The sequence below is a fragment of the Cyanistes caeruleus genome, chromosome 1 (assembly GCF_971803275.1).
Source record: "Cyanistes caeruleus chromosome 1, bCyaCae1.hap1.1, whole genome shotgun sequence".
Lineage (NCBI taxonomy): Eukaryota > Metazoa > Chordata > Aves > Passeriformes > Paridae > Cyanistes > Cyanistes caeruleus.
This window is the reverse complement of record NC_141701.1, coordinates 52,226,694-52,240,581: the sequence shown is the minus strand read 5'-3', so window position 1 is coordinate 52,240,581 and position 13,888 is coordinate 52,226,694. Positions and strand designations below refer to the sequence as shown.

The 13,888-nt window shown below is 38.7% G+C and overlaps 1 protein-coding gene across 6 annotated transcripts in view; it reads left to right on the top strand.

Annotated features, from left to right (window-relative positions):
- The window catches only part of PIEZO2 (piezo type mechanosensitive ion channel component 2), a 286,113-nt gene that overhangs the window by 205,174 nt on the left and 67,051 nt on the right, over positions 1-13,888 (top strand). For 5 of the 6 annotated variants that reach the window (XM_086892756.1, XM_086892783.1, XM_086892749.1 and 2 more), the window contains 5 exons: positions 188-361; positions 8,901-9,151; positions 12,081-12,241; positions 13,191-13,367; positions 13,544-13,669. In XM_086892756.1, coding sequence (XP_086748882.1) covers positions 188-361; positions 8,901-9,151; positions 12,081-12,241; positions 13,191-13,367; positions 13,544-13,669 — 889 coding nt within the window. Of the gene's footprint in view, positions 1-187; positions 362-3,604; positions 3,647-8,520; positions 8,554-8,900; positions 9,152-12,080; positions 12,242-13,190; positions 13,368-13,543; positions 13,670-13,888 lie in introns of all 6 variants that reach the window. The other variant, XM_086892793.1, reaches the window with a different exon arrangement.

The following is a 13,888-nucleotide window of genomic DNA, read 5'->3' as shown; positions in this document are numbered from 1 at the left end:
ACATTACTGAGTCCAAACACAAGATACTTGCATTGTAAATATTGCTAGTTTGTGAGAATTTTAGAAACCAAAACCATGTATAAAGTGACATCCCCTTATTTCCTATTGCAAATCATTTGTAATAATGTCTCATGGAAAGAATATTTTGTGTGAAAAGATGCCTTAGTGAATTTTGGTTTTTTTCCAGACTAGAGGACCTTGGCTTGAAACAGTTTTCTGTGGCTGATCTATTCACACGCATCTTTATCCCTACCTCCTTCCTACTGGTGTGTATTTTACACCTTCACTATTTCCACGATCGGTTTCTCCAGATCACTGATTTAAAAGCTGTAACCAGCAAACAGGACAACACTATTTACAGGTAAAGAAGCCAAGTAAATGGAACTATTTATTTTCTGTATGGAAATGCTGTTTCTCACTATCTTGTAGTGCTCACTTTTCAGTAGATGTTATATGCCTTTGCTATGACTACCTGGCTTAAAAAGAAAGTGCACAGTATCCAGCACTCCACTACAACCAAAGTATCTGTCTCTCCCTGTTTTCCCCTACACACTGAACTTTTCATTTTAGGGTTCATTCTCAAAGGTAGTAATGGCATTTATGTATTTATTTCATTTGCTTTGACATTCAATGGAATTTAGGTGCTTAATTACTGTGTGAGTCCTTTGGTATGTGTGTTCCTGTCACTAATAAGAAATATAGCTTTTATTTTGGGTCACTTCTTTTTTTTCAACATCCATTTTGAGGGCCACATGAAGATTGGGAGATCTATGGAAAATACCACATTTTCATTGAACAGTTAGGCCTTTTTGTAAAGTTGAACTTCAGAAATGGAAAAATTCTGAGTTTGTGGTTTCTTTTCATAGAAACACCTTGACATTTGGTGATTTCATCCAGACATTCATTAGCATTTTTTCATGAACCTAGGACATCACTTTTTCAGTGTGTTCAATTCTTATATATTTTCTTGCATAAAAACCAATCTGGCCTAGGATACTGAGCCAGGAATAAAGAGGGGGAAATTATTTTGTGGTACATAGGGTTATAGTATGCAATGAGAGTTCATTCATTCTCTGAAGAAAGCAATTAATTTAGACCCTACTTTCAGAATGTTCACCTGTCTAATGATAAATGTATCTCAGCTGCACTTCTGTGAATGGGGACTAGCTGCATAGCACCACATAGACCACAGGGTGTTATGGAATAATGCCAGTTACTTAACAGGGAATTATGTTCTAGGTTACGCAAAATTTACAAAGCATTTCAGATATTTTTCATACATTCGATTCAATCTGGAGCTACTTCACAGTTTATGGTACAAGTTTATGCCATGAGAATAAGCTCCAGTTTTATGGAATGCTTCCAGTCTCTGTATTGAAGTAATTGCTAAGACCGGAAGAGATCAAACTTGATAGAATTTCCCAATAAAGGTGTGGGGGCGGGGATTAAACTTACCTTTTAAATGTCTGTCTGTGTAATAACTCCCCCATTGCCCTTCTGGAATTGCTAAATGTGATGGTAGATTCAAGGGCACTTTTGTAATGGCCTGTGAGCAAACTGCACATGCCCATAGTGGACTTTTGTGCAGCAGCAGGTACGTGTCAACAGCTCTGAACTGGCTAAGTCCTGAAAACAGAGCCCAGATATGTGTCTGAGCTGAAATGGAGCTGTTCCTGGGCTGAGGCATTTGGGGGAATGCTTTACAGTTTGCCATAACTCCACAAGCTGCCTTGCAGCCCAAAGTTTGCACTTTTGCTGAGTAACATAGGAAGTTTCCACCTCCCTTCCAGTGGGATCCAATAGACACAGAATACAAAGAAAATAACCCTGAGGCCCTGGCAGGATTTTGATGGGTTCACTTTGCCTGTGAAAACCACTACTTGAAAATGACATCAAAGATACAAGAATGTTATACAGTTTTCCAAATGCTGGCATGAAGGGGATCACTGTGACTAAAGTCACTTTATTCCCAAAGGATGGAACTGCTGATGGTGAAGACACAAAACGTTTTAATGCATTGTGAGCAAACATTTTTTCCAGGAATAAGTAGCCTTGAGGTATTATGCTGAAAGTGGACATTCATTGTCTTACCAGGCTTTTTATTAAAGTAGCAGATGAAGAGGATCATGTGATATTATCAGCTTTTTTATCTTGGAATTAGAATGCTATTTTTTTGGGTTTAAATGTGTACTAGATTGTATTAAGCAGTCACATAAGTAGCTGCTTATTTTTAACTGTTAAATTTGGCATGTGTGTTACATTTGCCATTTTTCACTATTTTCAAAATCACAAATACCACGTATCTCCTTTGTTCCTCCTGAGCAGCTTTAAATATTATGACCAACACCCAAATCAGAACAGTTTTCTTGGTTTGTATTCCTAATAACACTGCCTGACATGAAAATAAACTCTTTTCTTCCCTTGATGCAATAAATCACTATTGAACATCAGCTAACTATAGTTCACAGCTTCACGACAAGAGCTCAGCTGACATTTGTATTGGTGATGCATAAAGCTGGATAAGAACTAACACAACAACCAACTTCAGCTTAACAGTAAAGCTAGCAAGAAGTTGCAGGGGCAATTAAAACAGATTCAACATTCATATATTTGAGTTTTCTCTCAAAGCTACTAAAACTTATTTTTACTTTTTGCTTTGAAGACACTAGCATTCACTTTAATGTTTTACCTTTCTGAACTGCTTTTATGCTGCACCTTTGGCAACAAAAAAAAATTTAAATACAGAAACAGAACCTTCATTTTAAGTAACAAGACAGAACTCAGTCCTTTTAATTGTAAGCTTCTTAAAATAAGCACAGCAGCTGAGAGATTGTCATGAAAGCAATAAAGAAAGCACGTCCAGTTCCTCCATCTGCCTTTGAACTGCCAGGTGTGAATACAATACTACAGTTGTGTGCAACTGAAGAGTCCTGTTAAACTTAATGAGAATGTGCATTTATTCAAATGCAGCTTCTCATGAGCAAAATTTGCAGTGAGTTGAAGAGTAAAGGTCTGCCAGCTTTAAAGAGAGGGCAAAAAATTGGCTTATTGGAACTGGCAGAGTGAGGCACTTCTCATGATTTATAAAGATGTCAGAACCAAGAGTCTCAGTTTTACATCTGCAAGAGAAAGGAAAACTCTCTGATTAGGACTTTCCAAGCCCATTTCCTTGCTGTACCATGGATTATGGGATGGCAGAGAAAAAGGCTGTGAGGTAGATAATTTCTCTGATATGATGCTCTGCCGTAATTACCTTTGCATATTTTTTTTTAAAAAAAGAAAATATGTTTAAAAATGGTGGTATTCTAAGGCTTACTTAAAGTAAAGCAGTAGAGGCTGTTCTCACATTTTGAGGACTGTGAAAATTATCTGTAGTTCTGACTAAAGTTGCATAGGCTCTTAATGTCTAAGAGTTGCCTTTATAAGCTTCCTAGACTTTTCACTGCATGGTGTATGTTAAAATTTCAGAGTGTGCATTGTTATGACAATGTGTCATAACACATTGGTAGACAGGAAAGTGTGTTTGTTCCTATTTAACAGTTTTCTTTTCTCTCTCTAATTCATTTCCCATTTTCATCTTGTGCTTTCATCTCCCACCTCATAGCCATGCCAAAGTCAATGGCCGTGTATATCTAATAATTAATAGGTGGGTACTTCAATTCTTCCTTTCCTTAAAAACCGATATACCTTATTTTTTTTTTGTTACTTCTTAGTTGTCTTAAAGCAAAGTATGTTCTTGCTGCACAGTACTGTGAAGTAAGCAGGGAGATAACGTTGTTCAGGTATTGCAGTTTCCTAAAGCTGATGAAGCAGTTAATACACCTCTTCTGCATATTTATACATTGTGAGTTTCTTCTCCCAGCTGAGAATTCTCCTAAACTTTGCCCATGCCTCAATGCAGGAATAATTGATGCTATTTGTAATTGGCTGCAGACAATAGATTTGGTTGAGGAGGCTCGTTTATCTACCCTTTATTTGTGCATGGAAAGATGCATGCCTGCATGCGCCTGTGTACACACAGACACACAGACAGACAGAGACAGACACCCCTGTCTTTCTCCAAGCATGTAAGAATGGGAATTTGAGGGACTGTTCACTTAAATATGTGGTATGCATTACGAGTTTGTACAGACTGAAATTTCAGAGTTGGAAAGGGAACACTGAACCCACTGCATGCTAAGGCTGTTAATTCATGGGCTGAGTTGGGTGCTGCAGGATCCAAACTAGAAAAACTACCATCGTGATCATCCCTTTATAAATGTCATCTTAAAAACTGTTCCATAAAATAGATTCCTTTCAAAACACTTAACTGGAATAAATGTGAGCTATTTTTTAATCATCTCTGAGAATAGAAGGACTTCTGAGTTGTTGTCACAACTGAATATAAACAGAAAAACCATGAAGATACATTGTTTAGATATTTGTGACTACCTGGTCTAACAAGAAGTCAATTTATGAGTCATTTTCATGCTCCTTCTTAAATGTCATCACATAGTTTGGGTCACCATTCTTAAAAGTTCACAAAAAAAAAAAAAAAGTGTTCTGCAGAGCAGAAAGCTTTCTGTTCTTAAGGCTTTGTGTAAAAGATACTGGAGGACTTCTTTTAGCCAGAAAGTTTCAAACAATTCATAAACAAATTCATAAGCAAAAAATTATCAAAGACAAAAGATGCTTAATAATTCATTCAATTAATTAACCTTCTTCTCTAGTAAATGTAAAATAGGTGAAAGTCTTTGTGGCACAAGCATGATTTTAGTGCCACTGAAATTGCTTTGTTGCCAAAAACTAGATCTGTTGGTATACTTCTCATTATTGATGCCCTATTTAATGAACCTGAGAGTATGAAATACTCTCAGCTAAAAGCTGTAGTGGCTGTACCTTCAAGGCTTGTTGCCTGCATTGTTATTTAGTTATTTCTCTTCCTTAGTATCAGACACAATGCCTTTATGTTATTTGGGGTAATTTCCAACCAAAATATGCCTTCTAACAACGAAGTCATATCTCACTAGCTGTGAAGATGTATGGGTAGTTTGTCTTAAGAATTCTAAACTAGTGAAGTTTTTATATCTTAATACTTCAATGTTGTCAGTTACAATATAAGGTGATCTCATAATGAAAAAGAAAAAAAAAAAAATAAAAAGAAATTGGAAAAACAATCCTAGCCATACATAAGGAAGTTTTGGAAGAGAGATTCCAAGTAGACTAACTTTCCAAACATTGGGCAGGGCTTTTTATCTGTCCTTGGATGTCCTAAGCACATGATCCAATGCTCAAGCCTACTGATGCCAATGAAACTAAGCCTACTGAAAACTAAACTCATACTGAGGCTTTATCAGGTATATATATTACATGTACCAATCTTTATAACCCCATTTGCCTCCTGGATTTCCAGAACACAAATGGGAATTATATGAATAAGAAAAAGATGAATCCACTCATGCCAAATCCTATAGAGTTACTGTGTTTCTGTCCAATTTACACTGAGGTAAGTCATTAAGTCCTTGATTTACACCAGTGTGAATGTAGACTTTTTCATTATAAAAGTCACTTGGGAAGATATCTCATAAAAATCAATGCAATTGCATATATACAAAAACCTGTCTGATTGGTTTTGATGTGGTTACTTTCATTTCATGGTCTATTGCCTTTTAAATGAACTCTGATGGTTTATAGTAACCAGGGATCTCTAAAACATTTGAACTGAACTGAAAATTCATTCTCTCTTCTTCATGACCCTCCTATTGATACTTTATTAGAGTTCCAGGTAAATATAAGTTAGTCATGTCATTTTAGGGAACATTGATGTTTAGTCACTTTATAGAAATCTGAATATCCTTTTAGTATATATACTAGCTGATCTGTGACTTAGATACGAAAATAATCAAAGAGTCCCAAAAGAGATGATTGGTAACAGCCAACATGGCTTTACTGAGGGGAAATCATGCCTGACAAATTTGGTGACCTTGTATGATAAGGGTACAGTGTTGATAAATAGGGGCAGAGCAACTGGCATTGTCTACCTGGATTTATGCAAAGTGTTTGACACTATCCGGTATGATATCCTTGTCTCCAGATTGGAGAGACAGGGTTTTCATGGATGGACCACGTGGTGGATAAAGAACTGGCTGGATGGCCACACGCAGAATTGCTCGGTGGCTCATTGTTCGTGTGACCAGTGACGAGTAGTGCCTCTCAACACCAGTACTGAGGCTGAGACCGTTCAACATTTTTGTTGGTGACATGGACAGTGGGATCTAGGGCACCCTCAGCAAGTTTGCTGAGGACACCAGGCTGTGTGGTTCTGTCAACACACCAGACGGAAGGGATGGCATCCAGAGGGACCTTGACACACTCAGGAGGCAGATCCATGCAAACCTTGTGAGGTTCAGCAAAGCAAAGTGCAGGGTCCTACACCTGAGTCATGGCAATCCCAGACACCCCTATGGGTTGGGCAGAGAAGTGATGGAGAGTAGCCCTGAGGAGAAGTGATTGGGTGTGATGGTTGGTGAACAGCTCACCATGAGCCGGTAGCATGCACTTACAGCCCAGAAAGCCGATGGATTCCTGGGCTGCATCCAAAGGAGTGTGGTGAGCAGGTCAAAGAAGGGGATTCTGCCCCTCTGCTCTGCTCTGGTGAGACCTCACCTGGAGTGCTGCATCCAGCTCTGGGGTCTCCAACATAAGAAGGAGATGTAACTATTGGAGCAAGTCCAGAGTAGAGGCACAAAGTTGACGAGAGGACTGGAGCACCTCCCCTGCAAAGACAGGCTGAGAAAGTTGGGGCTGTTCAGCCTGGAGAAGAGATTGCTTGGACACCTCACAGAAACCTTCCAGTATCTGAAGGGGGCCTACAGGGAATCTGGAGGGGGACTTGTCATCAGGAATTGTAGTGACAGGACAAGGAGTAATGTGTACAAATTGGAAGAGGGGAAATTTAGGTTAGATATTAGGAAGAAATTCTTTACTGTTGAATGGTGAGACACTGGAACATACCATCCAGGGAGGTTATGGATCAGTCCTGGCAGTGCTGAAGGCCAGGCTGGATGGGACTCTGAGCAACCTGGTCTGCTGGGAGGTATTACTGGCCATGGCAGTGGGGATGGATACTTCAAGGTCCCTTCCAACCTAAACTATTTTATGATTCTGTTTTCAGTAGCCAAAGTTACTGAATAAACTGGATTTTTTTTTCGTTATTAGACACGCAGGTTCATTGTCCAACCCATGATGAGGAATTTTAGCCATGAATGTGGCTAAAATGTGATTAAACTTTATTACTTCTTTTTTTTTTAATGTTTGAATGTCTTGTTAAACTTCTAATTTTAAATCAATTTTTCTGCTTTTTAACAATTGGCATGGTATTTCTACTTCAGGATTGCTTAGTCAGATTTCTGTAGTTTTTCCTTCATTTGGGGCACCAAAGTTTCCATCTTGAAGACACTTCAACTCCAAAATGATTGAAAAATAATTCTTCTTGTTTGAATTTCTCATTAACTGCCTAGCCTATTAGTTTAGTTATTAATGATCAAGGGAAAATATATAGATTTTTAGTTTTTTGAAATATAAAAATCCTAAAATTGGCAGAATTTCCTGTATAAATAGTTACATGCAAGAATTCCACATCAAGAAAAATAAATCCCTGAGATGGTACTATCACATATTTAAACAGCCTTACAGGTGCTTGAAACTATGCTGAGTGTAGTAATTTCAATAGCATAACCAAACATTTAATGACCTAATCGTGTACTTGCCAAATGCAGACTTCATTGCAAGGAGTCATATTCAAAGGGTTTTCTGCAGCTATGGGAGGTGAGTCCCAGCAGCACAGCTGTGGGAGAAAAAATAAAACTATGAGAAAATATATATTTTCTCTAGTAAAGAAAATATATATACTGAATAATCTCAGGAAAAAAAAGAAACAGGCACCATGGCACTAGAGAAATATTGTTTCTGTGTTAAATCAGTCATATCCCAATGAAACTTACTGATTAGATTTAGATGGTGACAATTATAAATTAAAGAAAAATTCTCTGTGACATGTGGCAAAGAAAGAATAAATGGCACTATCAAACACAGATATTATAAAATCTTCTGAAGGTGCAGCCATGGAATTCTTGCTTTTGTTTGTTCCCAAATCTATAGCTAGAAGAAAAATTGCCAACTCCTTGGCTTTCCAGGTGCATCTTGTAGTTGGAGGAAGGTGGAAATGCAATTACAGTGATAGGTCAGATACTTGTGATGGTTCAGCTGCATTGCTCAGAGCACAGTATAGCATTTACCATGTTTAGCACTGGTGTAAATAGGTTGCCCCCTTTCCATCTGTGCTGCAAATCCATGTTTCTTTATAGAAGCACCCTGTGAATGTCATGATGGCATGCTCTTGGCATCAGAAGGCTTCCGCTGATGGCGTAGGAGAATGCTTTATGACTTGTGATGTAGCATGACGTATTTGTCAATGACCTTCTTCTGTAACCCCTCTGTTCTCATCTCCCTTTTTCTTTCTGTTCCAATTACTTTGAGCAGCCTCAAGAAAAAAATACCAAACCACCAAAATGAGTAAGTCCCCTGTGAAGTCATGAAATGTTTCCTCTTAAATAATGTCATTTCATGCTTCTACATCTTAAACTCTGACCATTTTCTCCAGTGGGGAAAATGTCAAGTTTAAGTGTCAACACCACTCATTACTAACTAACCATTAGTATCTGAGTGAGTAGTAGTTACTAATACATTCCAGCAACTCAATTTTCAGTGTGTGTTTGGAGAGAGTACCAGAATCATTAACTTTTCTACTTCTAAGGCATTTTCCATGAACAGTTTAATTTTTTCTAATTATACAGTTTGAGAAAGAAAAAGACTGATGTCATTACTCCTCAGTTTGCTGACATGCTGCTGTTTACCAACAGACTGGTGCACCAAGATGGAAGCCTTCCTGACATAACTATGATGAATTTAACAGCCAGCAGAGAAAAGGAAGAGGATAAAATGCTGGAAGAGGCTGGTGAGAAAAGAATGGAAGAACCAGAGGGGGAGGGAGGGAAAGGGAGGGTCAAAAAAGGAAAAGAAGAGAAGGAGGATGAGGATAAAGAAGACGATGATGATGATGAGGATGATGATGATGATGAAGACAATGAATCTGAGGAAGAAGAAACTACAGGTAAGCTTTGCAGAATGCTAATTTTTACTTCCTCGGTCTTATTTAATCGTGTCAACAGGTGGTTTGTTATTGGTCATCCCTGTTAACTGCAATCACCGGGTTATCCCTCTAGTTTCACATGCAGTCTGTTTCAAAGAGCTTGAATAGAGCAGATGGCTACTAATCAGTTATTCAACAGGCTACAGGCTCTCCCTGGGAAAAAATCGTACTGTAGGATGGTGAGAGGAAGAAACCAACAAAAACCCATTGCCCGTTTCTTCAAGGTGGTCTGGGTTAGATTATTTGAAGGCTACCCCAAATCCTAAGTACTTCTTTAGAGAGAAATCTCCTTACAACTGAGAAAATAATACACATGCATATTTAATATCTGATACTGCATGCTTTCAACACACTCCTCCCCAGAAGTCCCAATGGATTTGCTTCATTATTTATGTGCACATTAGTGTCATATTTTTCACTTCTGAATATGGAATGTGTAATTGAGCCTGGATGAACATAAAAAAGCTTAAGGGCAGACATGGGTATGGCTTATACTGTCATCCTTGATATTGTTAATTTGAACTTCTAAAATTAATTATTACCATTACTCAGTTTGTAACATGAGCCAAAAGTGAAACTAGGAAAGAGCATTTAACACCAAAGGAAGCTGTATTCTTTTGAAAGGGTCTTGCTACAAGTTTAGTTACTCATGCCAATATTCACAGGACTGTGACACCTAAATAGGGAGGGGATCTTTGCTCAGGCAAAATGGCAGCACATCAGGCTTAGCATCCCTAGGGAATCAGGGAATCATTTAGGCTGGAAAAGACTTCATAAGATCATTGAGTCTAATCATTAAACCAGCACTGCCATATCCACCACTAAACCATGTCCCTAAATGCCACACCTATACGTCTTTTAAATACCTCCAGGGGTGGTGACTCCACCACTTCCCTGGACAGCCTGTTCCAGTGCTTGAACCTCAGCTAAAACAACTAACCTTTCCTGGCTGGAACAGCTGTCATCACAGAGGTGTGGTCAAGGGCCATGAAAACCTTTATTGGCCAGCTTTCATACTGTCTGTGAGGGATGAGGGGTCTGGTGCACTCCAGGCATCCCAGTTTGTTGGGAGGGCTTTGGGACAGAGGCCAGCTTGTGGACATTACTCTGTGCAGTGACACAGGCAAGCAGGGAAGTGGGGAGCTGCAGCTGGTGTTGTTTGGAAATAGCACAAGGGGATCCATCTTTAAGGTGCAGATGGCATTTATTTCTACTGGAGTTGTACCATTTTTATACAGCCATGTGTTCAGAGCATTAAACACATTCACGTGTGCAGACTTTACTTACAGAGTGTTGTACTTTTCAGTGGATGCAGTCAAGCCTGTATTTTATTGAATTTTATGTGTGTGTATTACCTGGCCATGCTAGACAGAGCACATTTTCTGCCTGCTACGCTTAACTGGCAGTGTCTGGATACATCTTGCATGATGCAACACTGCAAATGAAAACAAATGCAATGAAAGAATGAGTGAGAACATCTACCTCTGTAAAGACTTCTCTTAAATACTCTCATTGTGCTTATAAAACACATATAGGATTAGATTTCTGTAGGCTAATTAATTTCTCAAGTTTGATTATGTGCTTACAGAATTCTTATCACTCAGCATTTTTATTAGGATTTCCTAAGTTGTGTTTAGGCAAAGGAAAAAAATGGAATTTAGTTGTGAGGTGTTCCAGAAGTCTGCTTTTTCACACAAATATGCATGTGTTCTTCACCCAAATATGCATGGAGTAACCATCTTGGTGTTCTTTACATATTAAATAAAGTGATAATTTGAAATAATCTCATAAAGATGGTGGTAACTCCTTTTCATTTTTACCAGCTTAGACAGTGATATGCTTTGGTATCACTTGCAAATGTTTCCATCTCTGGTGTAAAGAGTGTTCTCACTGCATGCAAAATCCCTCCTAATCTCCAAAATGCTTCTGAAACCCTGGATACAGTGTGAAGACTCTATAGTAATATGTAGAGCTAGATGAAAAAGTTTCACAGCCAGCCCACAAGCAAAGTCATCATTTAGAGAGCACTGTTCAGCAAATGTATTGTCATGTGTATTGTCATGTCATGTATTACTCACGTGTAATGGGTGATGCCACAAGCTTGCTCACTGGAGTACTATTTGGGAGGATGGTTTTTTTAGCCAAACACTCCTGTGAAGGGATACTTTCACCCAACTTCACGATCTCCACTTGATAGACTCCATTTTTCAACTGAGGGAAATATTTGTCTGGACTACCATTTCCCTTTCTTGATTTAGATGTCCTGTGAAGGCACAGGTCCCACTCTAAGAGGCTGTGCTGTTTTCAAGGCAGTTTAGACAACTCTGATATCTGAAGGTGTCTATAGTAGAATTGTCTAAACCCTTGTGACAGGAATCCAAGTCCCAGTGTGCACAGATTTCTTCCAATCTGCTGAAAAGCTTTCTGTGTAGTAGCAGTAGTCTGTGCTGTCTGAAAACAGGCTGGGTCCATAGCTTCCATGCACCAAAAAAAAAAAGTATTTTTCTGAGCTGGAAAAGGACCAGGGCTGGAATTAGTTCCTGAGTGAGATCTCTATGCTTAGGTCCAAAAATCCTGGAGGATGAGAGTCCAAAAAGAGCTCTGATGAGAGGAATAAAAGCAAAATTGGCAAGGGAGGCCACAACTGCCGCTTTTGAAGTGCAGAATCTTTCCAGGGAATGTGGGTCAAAAGGGAAAGCACCCCAGCTAAGTGGGCTTCAACTCCATTTTTAGTTAGTTAACCACTGAGCCATAGCTTTATCCTCCATCTTCTCTTACTCTAAGGCTTAGAAGAGAAGCTGAATGTTTGTTGTTGTCTAGTGGAGTATTCCATTTCACAGAGACCTTCTGGTTTTGTCCTTACAATGATTCTCCTTGAACATCCCTGCAGATTTAAGGAACAAGTGGCATCTGGTGATCGACCGCCTTACAGTGCTGTTTTTGAAATTCCTGGAGTATTTTCACAAGATGCAAGTCTTCGTGTGGTGGCTGTTGGAGCTGCACATCATCAAAATTGTTTCCTCTTACATCATCTGGGTCACAGTGAAAGAGGCAAGTAAACACCCACTGTCAAAATGTCACACATCGTGGAGGCCTGTCAACATCTGCCATGTGCTTACACACTCAGGTGTAGGGAGAGGGCTTTCTCCTGTCAGACCTCACTGAAATTATGGGATCCTGCTGGGTTTGTTCACCTGCTGGGAGCCTGCCTTGACTTCTTCCACATTCTTTCTGTTTCAAGAGTCTCAGCCCCCACCTTTTCTCCAGATATTAAAATTTTATTAGTCCGATTCTTTAGATTTAAGAGACATAACCCCTCTCCTGCTTAAACTATCTGTGAGCACCATCCAAGGATGGAAGCTGTAGAAAAGAACTGAGAAGGCACATGTAGGAAAATTACTTACACTCGGACTGGTGCTTAAGAAACAAGAATGTGGAACAATGCCTGAAGAAAAAGGGAGCAACACTTTTAGCTGTAATTCTAGGTATGGGCAATTTGAGTTCTCTATGGATAATAGGATAGTAAGATGGGATTCACTGAAAACAAAAAAAATATCCCTTTCCTCATTTTTTTTTTTTAATTTTTATTTTGGGGGTTGAGAAGTCAAGAGGATGAAGATCAGTTGCACAAACACACGGATCTGTGCCATCTCTTCTTTGTCTCGTGTACTAAAGCAGCAGAAGCTGCATGTGGTCCTTTGTATTTCACATCTGTTGATAAGGAAGATATGGATTTTTGTGGTTCTAATAGTATTAATATTATGTAGGTGGTAAATTTTTTCCTAAACCAACTGTAAAGTTTTTCCTTCTTCACTTACTACTTTGTGTCTGTGTTATTGTGGGTATCGTAATTTTTTTCTTTTTTCAGTATTTTCCTCAAAGTTTCTGCATGTCCCTTTCTTTTGAGTGATTCTATTTTTTACCTTCTGTGGAAAAGGTCAAAACTTTCTCAGTTCTTTTGTTACTCCATGTAATTTCTGTACTGTTTTTGTGTTTTCAGGTGTCTCTGTTTAACTTTGTGTTTTTAATTGCCTGGGCTCTTGCTTTGCCATATGCTCAATTTCGCCCACTGGCATCAAGTATCTGCACTGTTTGGACATGTGTGATTATTGTCTGCAAAATGTTGTACCAGCTCACATCTATTGATCCCAAGACTTTTTCCAGTAACTGTACACTGGTGAGTACAAATGCATATTAAAAAGGTTTGACTGCTGTCTTCTTCGGTGAAGGAGAGCAAAAGGAAGCATATCAAGTACAAAAATAACAGTTCACCTGATGTATTATTGTTGATTATCATGCCCTTCCCAAATAGTCTGGAAGTTATGTTTTATAACTGTTGAATTTTCTTTTTAGCCTGGAGAGAATGAAACTAAGGTAAATTTAGAAGAACTGAAAACCTCCGTGCTCTACAGTGGGCCAGTTGATCCGGCAGAGTGGGTTGGATTGAGAAAGTCTTATCCCCTTCTTGTGTACTTAAGGGTAACTCCTTTGTTTTCTGTGTTCAGATATTTTCTTATTTTTTATGAAAGTAGCATTGTCTTTGAAATAAATAATCTGCCACACAAAAAAAAAAATGCAAACCGTTGATAATAGGGAAGTACAGAGGGAAAGAGGCAATAGAAAACCACATCTGTTACACAGAACATTTCCAGAAGGGATTCAGTAGCAATTAAGCTATTCTTTCATGTAAAATTATCA